The 16,316-nt window shown below is 42.1% G+C and overlaps 1 protein-coding gene across 3 annotated transcripts in view; it reads right to left on the bottom strand.

The window, feature by feature from the left end:
- Positions 1-13,839, bottom strand: part of BCHE (butyrylcholinesterase) — a 28,053-nt gene extending 14,214 nt beyond the window's left edge. Inside the window, exons 1-2 of one of the 3 annotated variants that reach the window (XM_066556448.1) lie at positions 13,719-13,839; positions 9,154-10,675 (exon numbers count right to left, since the gene is read on the bottom strand). In XM_066556448.1, coding sequence (XP_066412545.1) covers positions 9,154-10,670 — 1,517 coding nt within the window. In that variant the 5' untranslated portion in view covers positions 10,671-10,675; positions 13,719-13,839. Of the gene's footprint in view, positions 1-9,153; positions 10,676-13,524; positions 13,601-13,718 lie in introns of those variants that run through there. The other 2 variants (XM_066556449.1, XM_066556450.1) reach the window with 2 other exon arrangements.
- Between the last annotated feature and the right edge of the window lie 2,477 nt (positions 13,840-16,316).

Raw genomic sequence — 16,316 nt, 5'->3', positions numbered from 1 at the left:
ATCCACTTGGAGGTTGCACCATGAATAAGACCCATGAGAGGCAGATATTTATAAGTTCATTAAAATGAAAAGCTTTGTTAGAATTAAAAAAAAAAAATCACTGTTTTTAAACAGCTGTTCCTGTAGGAAGAGGTGTACATTTGAGGTAGTGCTCTTTAGGGTTTGCATTTTTTGAAATTAAGAAATTGTCTTAAGTTCCTGCAAGGAAAGGTAGAGGACACAGACGTGTCTGGGGAAGCAGAGAATGTCACCTTCAATTTGATATTCTTATAAAATTGTGTAATATCACCAACTGCCAGCACAAAATACCCAATTTCTACCAACACGGCTTCAAATTCTTGGGGACAGAATCTCCCAAATCCCAGCACTGAATTTCTAACTACATTTCCCCACCACTGCCTTCCCCTGCAGCTGATTGAAAAGAGAATTAAACACCACATTGAGTTCCCTTCAAAAATGTGGTGTTAGGCAACCTCTGCTGCTCCTCATTTCCTCTCCCCTCGCCTTTGCCACTTCCCTGGAACAGCCAATCTCTGGCTTTGGGGAGTAAATTAAAATGTGCACTGAGAGGTTTCCATTCCCCCCGTGGAACTTCTCAGCATCCCTTCAGATTAGTGTTCCAGAACCACCTGGAAAAATGGGGTTTGCAGACCTTTCCAACTCCCATTTCTGCCTTCTGCTGATGAAACACGGACTAAGCCGCAGGAAAGCAGCACAGAAGAAGAGTGGCCCTCAAAAAGGGGATTAACTGTGGGTGAACAAACATTAATTAGAATTTTTCAGTGCCTTTTGGGACTGTGTGTTTACATGTAAAATACATTCTCTCTGAAATGCCTGCTTTATATGTGAATCAAATACAACTCATAAGAAGTCCATGTGTGCCCTTCCTTCATTTCTCTGTTCTCAGGTTTGTTCTTTCCCTGCAAGTCTTTCAGACATTTTCTGCTCTCACATTTCAATCTCTTTTTTGTTCTTTCTCCTTTGTGCATTTATTTCTTGGTCACCTGATGTCTTGCAGCAGTTACATTTCCCTCTCTTGCTTTTCCATTTTCCTTTCTTCCCACCAGACCCTAAATTATTTACATCTCACTCCCAATCCCATATTTGAGGTGGCAATCTCGCCATGGTTTTATTTCACTCTTGAAATGTTTCTTTCTCTTCATGCCTCTCCTTTCCCCAGAATGTGTCTGTGTAGACTCTTTGCCAGGCCCTTGGAACTCTGGCTTGTCACAGTCACATTTTCTGGAAAAATTCCCTTGCCCAGGATTCTTCTCCTGGGAAGCTGAGAAGCCTCAGAGAAAAAAAAAACAAAACAATATCAGCTCATTTGCTTCTCCTGTGTTTTTCTGCTTTGGAATGTGGTAGGTGGGTGTTTCATTGGTTTCATGTGAATTGTTTTTACTTAATGACCAATCACCATCCAGCTGTGCTGGGGCTCTGGAGAGAGTCAGGAGTTTTTCATTAGTAAATAGTTAAACCTGCTGTCTATATGCTTTCTGTATTCTTTAGTATAGTTTTAGTATAGCATAATAGTATAATATATAATATAATATAATATAATATAATATAATATAATATAATATAATATAATATAATAATAAATTAGCCCTCTAAGAACATGGAGTCAGATTCATCATTTCCTTCCAACAACAGGGACCCCAGAAATACCACACCTGGCTCTCCAAAACAGGCTCTCCAACCCATCTCACTTCTGAGGAAAGGCAGAGCCACATCCAAGGTTTGGATCCATAGAATTACAGAATTAGGTTGGAAAAGGCCTCCAGGATCTTTAAGTCCAACTTCTGGCCCACCACTGTCCCATGTCCCCAAGTGCCAAATCCACACGGATTTTAAATCCCTCAGGGGATGGGGACTGCACCACAGTCCTGGGCAGATTTTACCAGGGCAGAACATCCATTTCCATGAGAAATTCTTCCTAATCTCCAACTTAAACCCCCCTCAGCACAGCTTGAGGCCGTTCCCTCTGCTCCTGTCCCTGTTCCTGGGAGCAGAGCCCAACCCCTCTGGCTGTGCCCTCCTGGCAGGGATTGTGAAGAACCAGAAATTCCCCCTGAGCCTCCTTTCCTGAGCCCCTTCCCAGCTCCCTCATCCTCTCCTGCTGCTCCAGACCCATCCCCAGCTCCATTTCACCCTCCAGCCCCTCAGATCTCCCTCTCTTCCAGGGCTCGTTTCTCCTTGCTCAGCCCCAAGCCACCACTGATGGTTTTGATCCCACAGCCTTTGACAATTGAGTTTGAGCTTCCCCTGCTCCACAAAGCACTGCCAGAATTCTCTTCCAGGCCATCCTCTACATTTCAGCTCTAGGTTTAAGTTTTGCTCTCACTCAAAGGCTCCTACAATATTTGGACATTTCCTCAATAGATCTTCTCATCTCCTGTTTGAAAACAATGGTTTGACTCATCTGTTGGAGGGAGGAAAATCCACGTGGACAGAATTGAGTTTGCTGCACATATGGAAAGGAACTTCTTGTAATTCGCAATGTTTGTAATAAAATTAAACCGATCTCAACAATTTGTATCCCAGACTAATTTTCAAAAGACATCTGAAGGAAATACTCCTGTTTTCAGTTTTGAAATTCAATGACAGCTTGTCAGCTTGCAAGCCAGAGAGAGAGAGAGAGAGGCCTGCCAAGGTGAGTCTCTGATTACTCATATTTTCCATGATCCACTGTTTCCTATTAGTTTGCTAAAAAGGTGTTTCCATTATTGTTTCTGAATATAACAATGGATGTAAACTCTGGTAAAGATGATGAGTCACTTTTAAGAACTCAAAACTGAAGGTGGAAAAATAGGAGTAAATTTTCTTCAAAATTAAACTATTTTCCCCCGTTTTTTTTTTTTCCAAGACTATAATTTCTGCAATTTCTTTGCACAGCTCAGAAATTTCTCACATGACAGACAGTGAATGAGAGAGTAAATGTGTCCTTTTGGGTCAAAATGAAAGCTTTAATTTTCCCTAAGATGGGGAAGAAAGGCTTTCCATGTATATTTTTGTATTTTTGGGAATCTCTCTCCCACTCTGTTCATACTCCTTTTTTTTTTAATCCAGAAATCTCTTTTTTTTCTGGATTCTTGACCTGATCAGGAAAAAAAATCACTTGTTAAGATGAAAAATTAAAATTTCTGGAAGGGTGTGAGATCTTAGGAGCAGCAGCCTCAGGGAAAGGCTCCTCTTGGTCCTCCTGAGCTCTGGCTCTGGAGTATTTGAAGACCCTGTCAGGATCAAAGTGACTCCAACCCCAAAACTTTCCTCTATTCCTGTGAACACGAGTGAATCTCTGGCAGAAATACAGCCCACAGTAAATTTCTTCCCTTGAAATGGCTCAGAGGCACATAAAACTTCCAACTTCCTGAAGTATAAGGAAATTAAAAGTGCCGGGAGTTTTTTATTTTTATTTTTTCCCGGTATATTCAGTCCTTCCCATACCCAGAGTATATAGGTCCCCAGTTCAAGTGCTGCCTGGACTCTGTATGAGGCTGTTGGTTTTGTTCTCATTGCTCTGAAAGTACTCTCTATAAACAGGTTGTGATAAGTTGGTAACAAAAGCACTGAAATTTATTATGTGTCTGCCAGAGGAACATCAGGGGAAGGCAATAATAACCAGACAAAATGCTTCACAGCTTTAGTGGGACAATCAAAGCCTCACAAATTCCCCTAAAACATGGGAGGAAATATTTCAAAGGCTTCACTTTATAGAAAAAGCTGCAAAGATTTGTTTCAGCAGTTGTAAAACTGGCAGGGAGACAAGTTTTGCCCGTTTCCTTTTATCAGAAACATTTTTCACAAAGCCTTAAAAAATATTATCTTTTGTGCTCTGGTATATTCTTGCTTGAGTTCTCAGCCCATCTGATTTGTCTGGCTCTTGTCACTTTGCATCTCTCATCACTAAAGAACACACTCACCAAATCTAATGGATAAAGGAATGGAAAAGGCACCCACAGATTTGGGATCCCATCTATTTTTTTCTGGGGATAAATCAAATTTCCCCTTCCCAGAGCTGGCAGAGCATCCTGGGGCTGGGGATTTGTAGGAGCTGTTGGTGTCCCCTGCCTGCTTTCAAAAGCTTTCTGAAGAATAACAAAATTGAGGCAGAAAAAGCAACTTTAAAAATGTTCAAAAAGAGAGATTTCTGTTTTTTCACGAGCGTGGCTGAAAATCAAGTGTGCTGGGAAAAAATTTCGGAGAAGGCCAGTGAAAATTAACATTATTGCTAAAATAAATGTTATTTCCACACAAGCACAGTCATACCAGAGCTGATCCAGCACTTTTCCTGACACCACACTGTGGTTTCCTGCTGAATCCAATCTGCTAATCTCTCTTGTCTCACTGTGGTGATATCTGGTATTTCATCACATGATTTTGAGGCTATGAATTGATATTCAACTGCCAATACTCTTAAATGCAAGAATAAGCTGAGGAGACCCCAGGTCAAGGTGAAAGGAGGAATTAAACCTCAAAGTGTGAATCAAGAACGTTGATTTTGGAATCTGTTCTTTCTTATAACCCAAATATTTTATTAGGCTTGATTTATTCAGACAGCAGGAGTAGAAAGTCTCTTTCTTCCCTTGCTGGTAGAACAAGGATTTTTCAGAGTGTGATGCAAATGTTGCTCTTTCAAGGCTCAAATGTATGAAAAATAAAAGTATTTTATGGAATAACTTAATAGCTTAAAAAGGAATGGCTGGGGTACTTGGTCAAACTTATTTGATACCCAAATTCAGCCATGAAAAAGACTTTTTGAGCAGGATCTTCACAGACTATGTCAATATATGGCAGATTCCTAAAAATGACCCTATTCCCAGGGATTCAGAAGAGAAATTGGAGTCTAAACAGCAGCACCAGCACCAAGGCTCACAGGAGAAATGTGTGTTCCTGTCTCCTGCTGAATCCTCTACATCTCCAGCCCCTGTTTCTATTCAAAAATAGAAATGCCCGTCATTTTCCCAGGAAAAATGGTCACTAATCACTGATATTTATTCTTAGCCAGGACGTGAAATAGGAAGTGTGAGAGGTCTGGAAAATTGCATCCACTCCTGCTGGGGATGGTGGTGGGCTGGGAAACCCCTGGGCTGGCTGACAGTGTCCTTTAGTTACTGAGAATTGCAGAAATCAAGGATTTCACACTCTTGGGATGCTTTGAAGGAGCCACTTTGTGTCCTTAACATATTTCCTTTTGTCCTTACATGACATTAAAGATTTCTCACAAGTTTTCTTTGCTTTCATCCCTCCAGTTCTCTCTCCCATCCCTCTGTGGGGGAAGGAGGCAGCAGTTTTGTGGGGTTTAGCTGCTGGCTGGGGTTAAGCCATGACAGAAGCAGAAAATGCTCCTCAGTGCACATTTTTAATTTTCCTATCAGCGTTTTTATTCCTTGCATGATAATAAAACCCAGAGATCATCACTAAGGTCAAAGTTTGGGCTGGAAGGCCCCTCATGAGAAGCAGCTCTGGCACCTCTCAGGCAGAAAACACCAGGAAAAACAAGATTTCTTCCAGTTTTGTTGACTCTACCTCATCTCCTTTCCTCTGCAGGCTGCTCTCCCCTCCCTTGTGCTTTTGTACTTCAGCACATTAGAATATTAGGTCAAACACCCTCACTAAAAATGTGCTGTACAATATTTCTCATTTTTGCTTGATTTTTCTCTTCATCTGCTGGAGACATCAATGGTAATTTTCCCCTCAGAGGTTTGCCCTTTGATCATGCCAGAGTTTCCTACAAACATTATGTCAAAACAGGGCTTCCCCAGCTCCTCATAAATGTTTGCTGTGCTCAAATGTGCTGGGGAAAAAAAAGGATTGCTTATTAATTTTGGAATTATTGGGCATTTTTATCACTTCCCCACTGCTTACAGACTCTGACTAATGGGATACAGAGCCTTAGGTGGCTCTGCTCTGGATAATGAGTAAAGGGTCACACAGAGGGTTAATCCTCATCTGATCCTTCACTAACACAGAAATTGCTGGGTTGTATTGTTTTACCCAATAGTGGTGGTTTGGATCCTCGTGGTGGGAGCAGAGGGAGGGATTATTTGCTGTTTGCTGTGGAAACCACTTGAAATTCAATCTGTGGGGTAATCTAATTATAGTGTGAATGATGATCAGAGTAGGTGACAGGACTGTCTTCCACAAACTTAAATCTGAATGCACCTTGTGCTGTCTAATTTTAGGAGCTGCAGTGACAGGAACAGTGTTTTGCAGAGCAGGTTATTGAGATTTATATATAAATATATATACATGAAAGTTATATACGTGAAAATGAAATACATACGTGCAAATGAAATATATACATGAAAATGAAATACATACATAATCCAATGGAAACCAATAGTTCAAAGAAATGTAAATATCGCTCTGCAAAATCAAATATAGACCTGAATTTCTCTTTTTCCAACAAGAAATAGTTGTGTTCAATGGCAGGATGTGCAGTCTCTGGTGGGAGATGCTGCTGCAGGCTCCTTTGGGGCAGGATGGAACAAGGGACTTTCACTCGGTTTGTTCTCCACCAACACCAGCCCCAAAGGAACGGTGTCACAGCACATCTTCACGGTGCAGGACGTGTTCCCAAGCCTTTCCCAATGTCTGGCTTCATCTTGGGAACCCATCAGGTGCATTTTTGGCCTTGATAAATCAACCTCCCAGCTCAGTTCCAGACTGAGCCCCACTGGAGGCTTTGCTCTGCATCACAGCCCTCCCCACCAAACTCACACAGAGGGGTTTGCTCAGGCTCCCAGCAAAGAGGGAGCCAGGAAGAGCTCGTGGATTAAATTTTAGATTAAATTTCACAATAATTAAAGCTGTATGGAAGCATTATGCAGTGATGAGCACGGCTATTGGTTATTTTCTGAGTTTTAATATGCTCATCTCTTCTGCTAAAATAAATATTTATTACAATATATAAGGGGGATGGGAGTTGTTTAAGTAATTAATCCTCCTACAAATCAAGGCAATCAATCAATCAATCAGACCCATTGATAAGTAAATCTGTTAAAAAAGGGATGCACATAAAAATAAGCATTGAGTTCACCATGGAGGATGAGGGGAAGGGACAGCACAGGGCTGGGGGTTGGCAGCCTCCAATTTTGGGGTGTCCTGGAGCTGGAGAGAGCCCAGCATGGGGGGAACATGGAATTGGGAAGGATGGTGGAGCCTTTGACAAATGGCAGCCCCAAGATAACACCACGAAGCACAAACAGCTCTTGCCTTGGGTGGATAAGCAGGGAATGTCAGGCTGAACTGGGAGGGAGAGGTGACACCTGGAATTACAACTCTGTGGGGATGACAGTGTTTAATTCTGGCAGGGAGAGTTCCAACAAGGTGTGGATGAATCACAGGTTTAAATGCGGAGAGTGATTATTTGAGAAAAAGCACATTAGTGCAAGCCTCAAGGGTATAGCCTGTTTGTTTAACAAGCAATTTTTTAAAAAAAGGAATAAGGATTATTTTAATAGATCCTTAATAATCAACCTCTATATGGAACAAAAATCATAAAATTAATCTTAAAAATTGTCAAACAAAATGTGAAACTTGGAAAATGCAGAGTTAGGGTAGGCAAATTCACTCTGGAAACACTAACTTTTATAATGTAATGCTTTAAGTGGAATTAAGGTTTAAAACAACCTAACAGTGTTTGTTCTGGATTTTTAATCAGTGGAAACATTTTTAATCAGTGGGAACATTTCAGTCCTACCTGTGTTTTGTGTTATGTACAAGGTTGGGTGGACTAAATGAGCACAGTGGTCCCCTCTGGTTTCTAATCTATTAAAAAAATTAATTAGATCCTGTTCCAATGTTCATTTCCCTTTACAAATCTAAGTATCCTTGACAAATCAAATGCAGGGTCCACCTTAGAAACAGAATTAATGCAGGATTTTAACATTAAAGTTAAAGAAATGCTTTTAGAGTGTGAATTGACTGTTTGGTTGTGTGTTCTCCAAGGAACAGATTTTTGTATGTATAATTTTCTCAGGAGAGAGCACAAACCAAACTTCTGTAAAAAGAAATCTTCCCTTCCCACCAGGCTTGGGACTAATCCTACATGATTATTATGGTGGGGGCTGTTTTTGTTACTGCTCTGAAACGTTTTCATTTCAAACTGAGCATCTCATTGAGAGCCCCCAGCCCTGCTGAGAGGAGCAAGGGCTGCCCAGCAGGAGAGGGGTTGGATTTAATCCATTCCAACACCCAAATGAAATATTCCTATTTGCTCCTTGTGCAGGCTGGGCCAAATGTCACTTCAAGATGAGTGGACTGGAACTGGAGATTTTGTCCTGGGCTTGCACTCAGCACACAGGGAGGAGAGGCTTTCTGAAATCCCAATGTCTTCATCGAGTGAACATAACACACCTCCCTGTTGTACACCTGAATGTTCTGAGCAAATTACATCCTCAAGGAAATTGGGCTTTTTTCCTCCTACTTCTACTGCTGGAAGTCTTTTCTAGTGTTTGAAATATTTTGTTTCTAACCCTTGAAACCATTACCTGCCTTTGTAACAACCGCAGCCCTGGCAAAGAAATGTTTTGTATTTGCTTTTATGGGTGGATAAACATTGATCCCTTAAGCTTGCCCAATACAGGGAGCAACACATCAACAGTTTATTTTATTGAAACCTTAGTGCTTTTGTCAGAACTAAAATAAGAATTCTGGATAACTGAACAATTAATCTGCTTCCATCATTTCAGCCAGGCTCCAAAGCAGCACTGAAACAGCCAAGCTTTTGCCCCTGCTGAAACAACATCCAACCAACCAACCAACCAAACAACCAACCAACCAAACTTCCAGAGTAAACTCACCCAGTTTTGGCAAAAGTTGCTCAAGTTTTTCCCCCTGCTGAAACAACATCCAACCAACCAAGCTTCCAGAGTAAACTCACCCAGTTTTGGCAAAAGTTGCTCAAGCTATTGCCCCTGCTGAAAGAACATCTAACTAACCAACCAACCAACCAATCAACCAACCAACCAACCTTCCAGAGTAAACTCACCCAGTTTTGGCAAAAGTTGCCCAAGTTTTTCCCCTGCTGAAACAACATCCAACCAACCAAGCTTCCAGAGTAAACTCACCCAGTTTTGGCAAAAGTTGCCTGAGATTTCCCCCTGCTGAAACAACATCCAACTGACCAACCTTCCAGAGTAAACTCACCCAGTTTTGGCAAAAGTCGCCCAGTATCTCATCATAGAGCGGCTCAGGAGCTCCTCAGCCTTGGTGTAGTTGACTCTCCTCTCCAGGGGCAGCCCAAACACAAACTCGATCTCGTAGCCATGCAGGACCCCCATCCACTCTGGCCAGGGCAGCTTGGAGGAGCGATGCTCAAAGAAATAAAAGAACACGTGGTGGCCCAGCTGGGCGAAGCTGGTGCTGAACTCCACCGCAGGACAGATGATGATGTAGTCCCCGATGACGTCATCGATGGCATCCCGGTAGTGCTCCGGCTTTCCCAGGTTTTCCCAGTCCGTGTAGTGGAAGATGATGGACTCTATGGCCAGTTTGCTCGCTCTTGGGAAGGCCAGAGTTAAAGCTGCCTCAAACTGGGTTTTATTGATCAAGCCGTCGCTGTCCTTGTCCAGGCCAGGCACTCCGTATGCCAGAAAAAAGGAACCTTCATCCTTATTAACACCCACTAGGATCTGCGTCTCTTTGAAAAGACCCTTCTCCATCAATACTTCTGGCATGTCCGCCAGGAAATCACCGTCCACGCTCGGGCAGAATTGTATTTGTAAAAAAGAACCGTCTGGAATGGCAAAAATTTCATTTTCCACTATTTCCTTTGGATCCTTGTCTTGGAGGCAGAAAATGAGCTCTGACTCGTTGCTGGTGGGACACTGGAGCTGTTTGGCCAAAGCCACTGCTCTGTTCCTGGCCTCAGAAGATGTAATTGCAGCCCAGGGGGCATTTGCAGACCCACTCTGCAGGATGGCCCTGGTGAATAAAGGATGGCTTTCAGGAGAAAGGAGGTGATAGGTGACAGAGGCCGAGCCAGCGCTCTCTCCAAACAGAGTCACGCTTTTGGGATTGCCTCCAAAGGCTGCTATGTTCTCCTGGACCCACTGAAGTGCCAACCTTTGATCAAATAAACCTGCATTTCCAGGAGCTTTCTCGTTTCCTGGCAAGGACAGAAATCCCAGTGCACCAGTCCTGTAGTTCATGGAAACCACCACCACTCTTTCCACCCTGGCCAGAAACTTCCCATCGTAGACAGGCAGGGAAGTGGAGCCGGACTCGAAGCCACCACCATAAATCCACACCATGACAGTGGCATTCTTGGGCTTGGGAGAAGGAACCCACACATTCAGGTATAAACAGTCCTCACTTAGGTTGGTTTTTGGGTTCCACATTTCTGAGCCAGCAAAGCCCGGGTAAGTTGTGTCTATGGGCTGGTAGCAGGAGTTTGCGTGTTTGGTGGCGTCCCAAACATCTGCCCATGTCTCCCGAGGTTCTGGCTTTTGGAATCTCAGCCTCCCAATGGGGGGCTGCCCATAAGGGATTCCCAGGAAGGCTGTGACTGTCCCCCCCAGCACCTGCAGGCTGGTCCCTCTGACTTTGCCCTTCTTGGTCGCAACGATGTTCTCTTCAGGCACCACCTTCCTGGTGAACACGGACAGGAGGAGAAACCCCATCAGAAACCCGGTGAAGGGACCTAAACCATTTGTCCAAATCATGATGCCTGGAACATAGGATGAAAAATAAATTCAGAATTAGTGTTGCAATGTATTAGTACCAAAATGGTCTGTTAAATAAGGGTGCAGGTCACCTCAGGAGCACTGAAAGTGAGCACAAAGCACAGAAGTTTTTATCTGTAAGTTCTTGTTGGTTATTTGTGTTGCAAAGATTGTGTTTAGTATTTGGTCAGTACTTCAGAAAAAATTCTCTTGCTAAAAAGTGTAGAACTGAGGAAGACAAACCAGGAGAGATGAAATCATACAAGCAGGCTCTGACCACTGCAGATGATTTACCCACCAACCAAAACCTACATGAATAATTTCTTCTAAGATCTTGTTTTTCTAGAGCATCTTAACCAAGTTTACAACCAGCAGAATCATATGAAGCAGTCATACTTCTGCTATTTAGAATTAATATTAAAATGCTAAAACATCAAGGATTTTTGAATATATGAAGATAATGCCTAATAATTTGGGTAAGGTCTGCTCTTTCCTTCCTGAGGACTTTTCTAAGTGATAATCAGTATTATCTTAAAGCTAAGTATATAAATGTTGATTATGTATCACATTTAAGCACCCTAATAATCTTTTTTACCCCAACCTTTTCAAATAAAACCTCAGCACCATCCTTCTATCCTTGAAACTGAAAATTCACAAAAAGCCCATTTGCATAAATCCATTTCTGTGGCTTACATATCTGAAAATGCTCAACAAAGCTCCCTTCTATTTTTTTTTTTTTTTGCCTGTTTCACTGTCACACATGGCATGCTTTGTCCTGTCCCTTTAAACAGGCCATTCTTTGTTAATGAGGAGCACTCGTGTCCTTAAAAGGAATGAGGATAATTTCTCTGGAAAATACAGCTGTGGCCTAATTTGAGCTCCTCCTGCTTGTTTGCCTGTTCTTGGAAGGAAAACGCAGCAGAGGGGTGGAAGGGAAGATTTTGTGCAAAGGGGCTCCCGATTTTGAGACAGCATCAAAGGAGCAGGGAGGAATCTTCAGGGACAATATTTTTAGCATTCATATAAACAGACAGAAAATAGACAAATTTTAGAAAAGATAAACATTTATGGTTGTTTTGTTAAAGTAAAATAGATGAGGTGGCAAATCGGGGCGATAGACTCCAGAGTTGGTCTTACACTCCACCAAGAATTCAGCTTGACTGACAGAAACCTGCAATTGTCCCATTTTTGGTTAAATATTAGAGATGTGATTTGTCAGCTCACAGGGTCCAGCAGCCCCCAAGGAGTTTGGGTCAGCCCAACTCACCCTGGCACAGGCAGGAGGCTCAGTCACACATCACTGGCTTCTGGCTCCCCTCTCTCTGTGCCAGGCGTGGGATCAGGGAATATCCTGACTCTGAAAGGCCCCACAGGGATCATCCAGTGCAGCCCCTGGCCCTGCACAGACACCCCAACAATGCCACTCTGGGCATCCTGGGAATGTTGTCCAAAAACTCTCAGAGCTCTGGCAGCCTTGGGTCTGTGCCCTTCCCTGGGGAGCCTGGGCAGTGCCCAGCACCCTCTGGGGGAAGAACCTTGTCTGAGATCCACCCCAAACCTGCACTGAGACAAAAACAAGAGCCTGTATTTACCCCGGTTTGCTAAAACACTTAACCCTAAATCCCACTGTCTCTGAGAAAATTTGGCATCACCTACCCGGTTTGCTGACTATTTCCAGCCTGCTAAACCAACACAGACTTGGGATCATTTTTTTTAACAGAGCACGTTTCATTTTAAAACTCTCTCAAGAAGATTTAAGGGAGGCCATGGAAGGAGGGGCAAGAAGAATGATTTGGTTTGCTCTGTAAATCTGTGCTTAAAAAATCATTAGTGTTGAGCATCCCAGAGCTTCTCTCAGCCCCTCTGCAAAACCAAACCCAAAATCCTGAAAAGCCACCAGAGCTGGGAGAAGAATAATGATGGATGAGGGATCCAGTTGGGTTTTGGAGCATCCAGTAACACTATGAGATGGGGGAAGCTATTTATCTAAGTCTGTTGTGGCACTGTTACTTCAGTGAATTTGATCATGACAAAACCACAAGCTGGAAATAATAAGGTATTTAAAATATTGTCATTATGAAGAGAAAATGATGCTAAGAAAAACAAGAGACTTTAAAGTTCCTCAAGATTAATCCACCTAAATAGTAATTAAAATTAATTCTCCTCCTGCACTTTCCTGTTAATTAAAAAGAGATGGGATAAACAATGTAGCATTGCAAAATATAGAGGCAATAGTTTTAGATCATAAGAGTAGTGAGAAAAAAACCCCAAAAAATTTAGTTCTGTTCCTTTCAAATTAGCTCTGGCATTCCAAAGAACAAGTTGGATCAAGCTTGAAAAACACAGAAGTTTTGTACTACTGAATGAGAGAACTCATCTACTCCCAGGTCACTCTGCCAATATTAACAAAAGTAGCAAGTGACAGAGGATTATTATTACACCTTGAATGCCTGGCAAATATTACATTTAATAAGGATTTTAATGCTGCTTTAAACCAAGCTCAGCAACGTAAAGCAAACCGAGCAAAACAAACATTACTTGATTATTACAATGAGAGTAAAAGGGTCAGAAGATTGCTTCAGCTCATCAACACCAACCCAGCAGAGCTATAGCAAGCAGTGTATTTGCACATTGTAAAAACCTGCTGCTGTAGTAGTTTCCCCCAGCAAAAGTTAAACAGACTCTACTTCTGCATTCTTATTCAGCGAGGGAACACTATTTATCTCAAAGCCTCTTTCCTCCCCCTTGCAAATCTTTACCCAGCCAAAAAATCTATACACCGGACTACATAATCACTATTTAAATAGGAAAGATGGTTGAATTAATAAGTGATTTCTAGCTCAGCTTAATTTACTTAGCCCAGGATCCCTTGAATAATGCCAAGGTCTGCTACACACGCTGTTCCACTTGCAGAGCAGAGGCAGCTTCCCCTGGAGAGCAACAAATGGGCAGAGCGGAGCGTTCCCCGCGATCCCAATCCCTGCGCAAATCAAGCTGAACCGCAAATTATCCTGGCAGGCAGAGACGTGCAAAGAGAGAATCACTTACCCTGCTTCTATTACAAGAAACTACAAAGTTTTTAAGAGTGGGGATCTTGGGATCCCTGGGGGAAATGCAGCGGTGCAGCTGCTGCTTTAAGCCCGTAAATTGGCCGGTGCTGACATTATAATCAACTCCTTCTGACATGGAGCTCGCGAGAGTTGGCAGCAGCCACTTGATCTGCCTCCCATCCCACATCTGCTCCCAGAGCTGCCCTGGAAATGCTCCAGGGACAACCCCAGGCTGGGCAAAACCAGGCATGAGGCTGAGGATACACAGGGATTTGTTCTGTGCGCGGGGCATCTGTTTTATAGAAATAAATAGAAATGTAAATATAATAATTCAAGCCTCTCTTTCATCTTGCTTAGAGCACTCTCACCTGTAATTTTTTTTTTTCTTTTTTTTGCTGCACTGAAATGTCAGATTTTCTTTGTAAATAAGTATTTATTATTGGTTTTAACAGCTGTGGCAGATAAAACAGGAATGTGCCCTGCCTGGACATGTCAAGCACCAGCTGCATCACTTGACTCCTGCCCATCCAGGCTGTGGCACAGAGCTGCATTGTCCCCTTCTGAGTTAGGGTTAAAAATGGGACCCGTGTGGTGTCACATGCTGCTTGCTCTCTTTCCTTAAGCCTCAAACAGGAAATCACCCGTGGTGCTGAGCACACCTGATATCCTCCTTTTTCCTGAGGCTCCTGAGCATTGTTCCTACCAGAATTCCAGGCTGCAGGTGCAAAGCCAGGCAGAACCATGGATGGGGGACGTGTCCCACAGTGCAGCATTAAAGTGCCACAATTCTGCAGGGATCAAACAGATCAAACAGTGCAACAGATCAAAACAGAGGGGTGGGAAAAAGAAAAAAAAATGCCATCCACCACCCTTACAAACTTTCTTGTCAAACCCCCTTCCCTGAGCCACCCCATGGAACCACAGAGTCACCCCTTGGAGCTGGGACTGCTGTCCCCCAGCAGCATCTGCTCTCTAGCTCTGCTCTGAAGAAAAAAAAAAAAAAAAAAAGCCATTTTTCCACAATTTAAGCTTTTTTTCCTGCTGTCCACATTTGCTTCCCCCTTTAGAGCCGAACACAATTACCTTCCTGTTTAATAATCAAACTACAGCTCTGTTTCAATTACACAAAAGCAATATTTGGCAACGCACAGAACAGGAATAAAGCAGAAATAAAAAGTTAAGAGTTAAGTTTATAGACCTTAATATGGAGATTACAAGTGGGGTTTTTAGAGCCAGCATGGGAATTAGTGTTTTAACAGAGGAAAGTTCAAGAAAGCAGGATTATTTCATTTCTCCTCGTAATTTTACCATGTCCTTTGGGATCAGACCTTCCACAGATATTTTGCATGGATATGTTCACTGGAGAGAATATGTCCCACTCTAAACCTAAACCACCATGGCAGGGGTTGGGACTGGCTGATTTTTAGGATCCCTTCAACCCAGGCCTTTTGAGGATTCCATAATTCTGTGAAAAATCCCTAAACTTTCAGCACAGAACTGTACAATACAGCGGGATTTCAGAATTCTTGGAACCAAGATTGTTAACTCAGTAGTGTAATAGAAATACTTAATAATAAAAAAATATAATATAATTAATATAATATAATTAATATAATATAATATAATATAATATAATATAATATAATATAATATAATATAATATAATATAATATAATATATATATAATATATATAATATAATAAATATAATATAATATAATATATAGAATGTAATGTAATGTAATAATAACATTATTACCATTATAATGAACCTATATGAATAATAACTACATAAATATTTAATAATAAATTCTTGATAATGAAATTTTAAATAATACATTTTTTTAATAATAAAATTCATTCAGAATTATTTCTGGTGACAACTCTTGCTGATCAAAACCTTTCAAGTGCAGGAAACACTGAATGGTGCTACTCAGACTGAGGCAGTTCTCAATGTTTCCGCATTTGCTGCCTTTCTCTGCTGCCTCCTCAGCCCATTTGGGGATGTCTCCAGGTGACACACACTTCCTTCATTTCTCTGACATCAGAGGGATGAATCATAACCCCTAAATCTTGTTAGAGGCCACTGTAAAGCAAATTTCAGATTCTTATGACCATGCTTGTGCTCTCAACCTCTTTGCCTTGAGCAGCAGAGAAGCAGCAGGAGACTCAAACACTAAATGCTGCTTCTGGCTTCATCTGTTTTCAAACCTTGTCCATTTTTTCCTTCATTTGCTGTCAGGGCTGCGCCTTCCCCTCCCTGCTCCTCTTCGGAGAGCCCAGGGCACCAGGAGCAGCCTCCTGCTCCGAGGCACTGCTTTACTAAATGCAAAACGTGGCGTTTTCTGACAAGGTGACCCTGGGATGAGTGAATCCACTGTCTCAGGCTGTTTCCAAGGCACCAGGAAAGTCCAAGTTCAGCCTTGGGGTTACCTGGATGTCTCCAGGTAAATGTCAGACCTCTCCACTACTGTCCTTCAGCCTAATGTTCAGCTCTCATGCTGTACTTTTAAAGAAAACTAAGCCAAATTCTATATTTTTTCCCTCTTTAATTAAAAAAATTAACATATAAATTAAAGTTTTACAACTGTGTGCGG

This window comes from Molothrus aeneus, chromosome 10, assembly GCF_037042795.1.
Source record: "Molothrus aeneus isolate 106 chromosome 10, BPBGC_Maene_1.0, whole genome shotgun sequence".
Classification (NCBI taxonomy): domain Eukaryota; kingdom Metazoa; phylum Chordata; class Aves; order Passeriformes; family Icteridae; genus Molothrus; species Molothrus aeneus.
The sequence above is the reverse complement of the archived record's forward strand: the minus strand, read 5'-3'. Positions and strand labels throughout refer to the sequence as shown.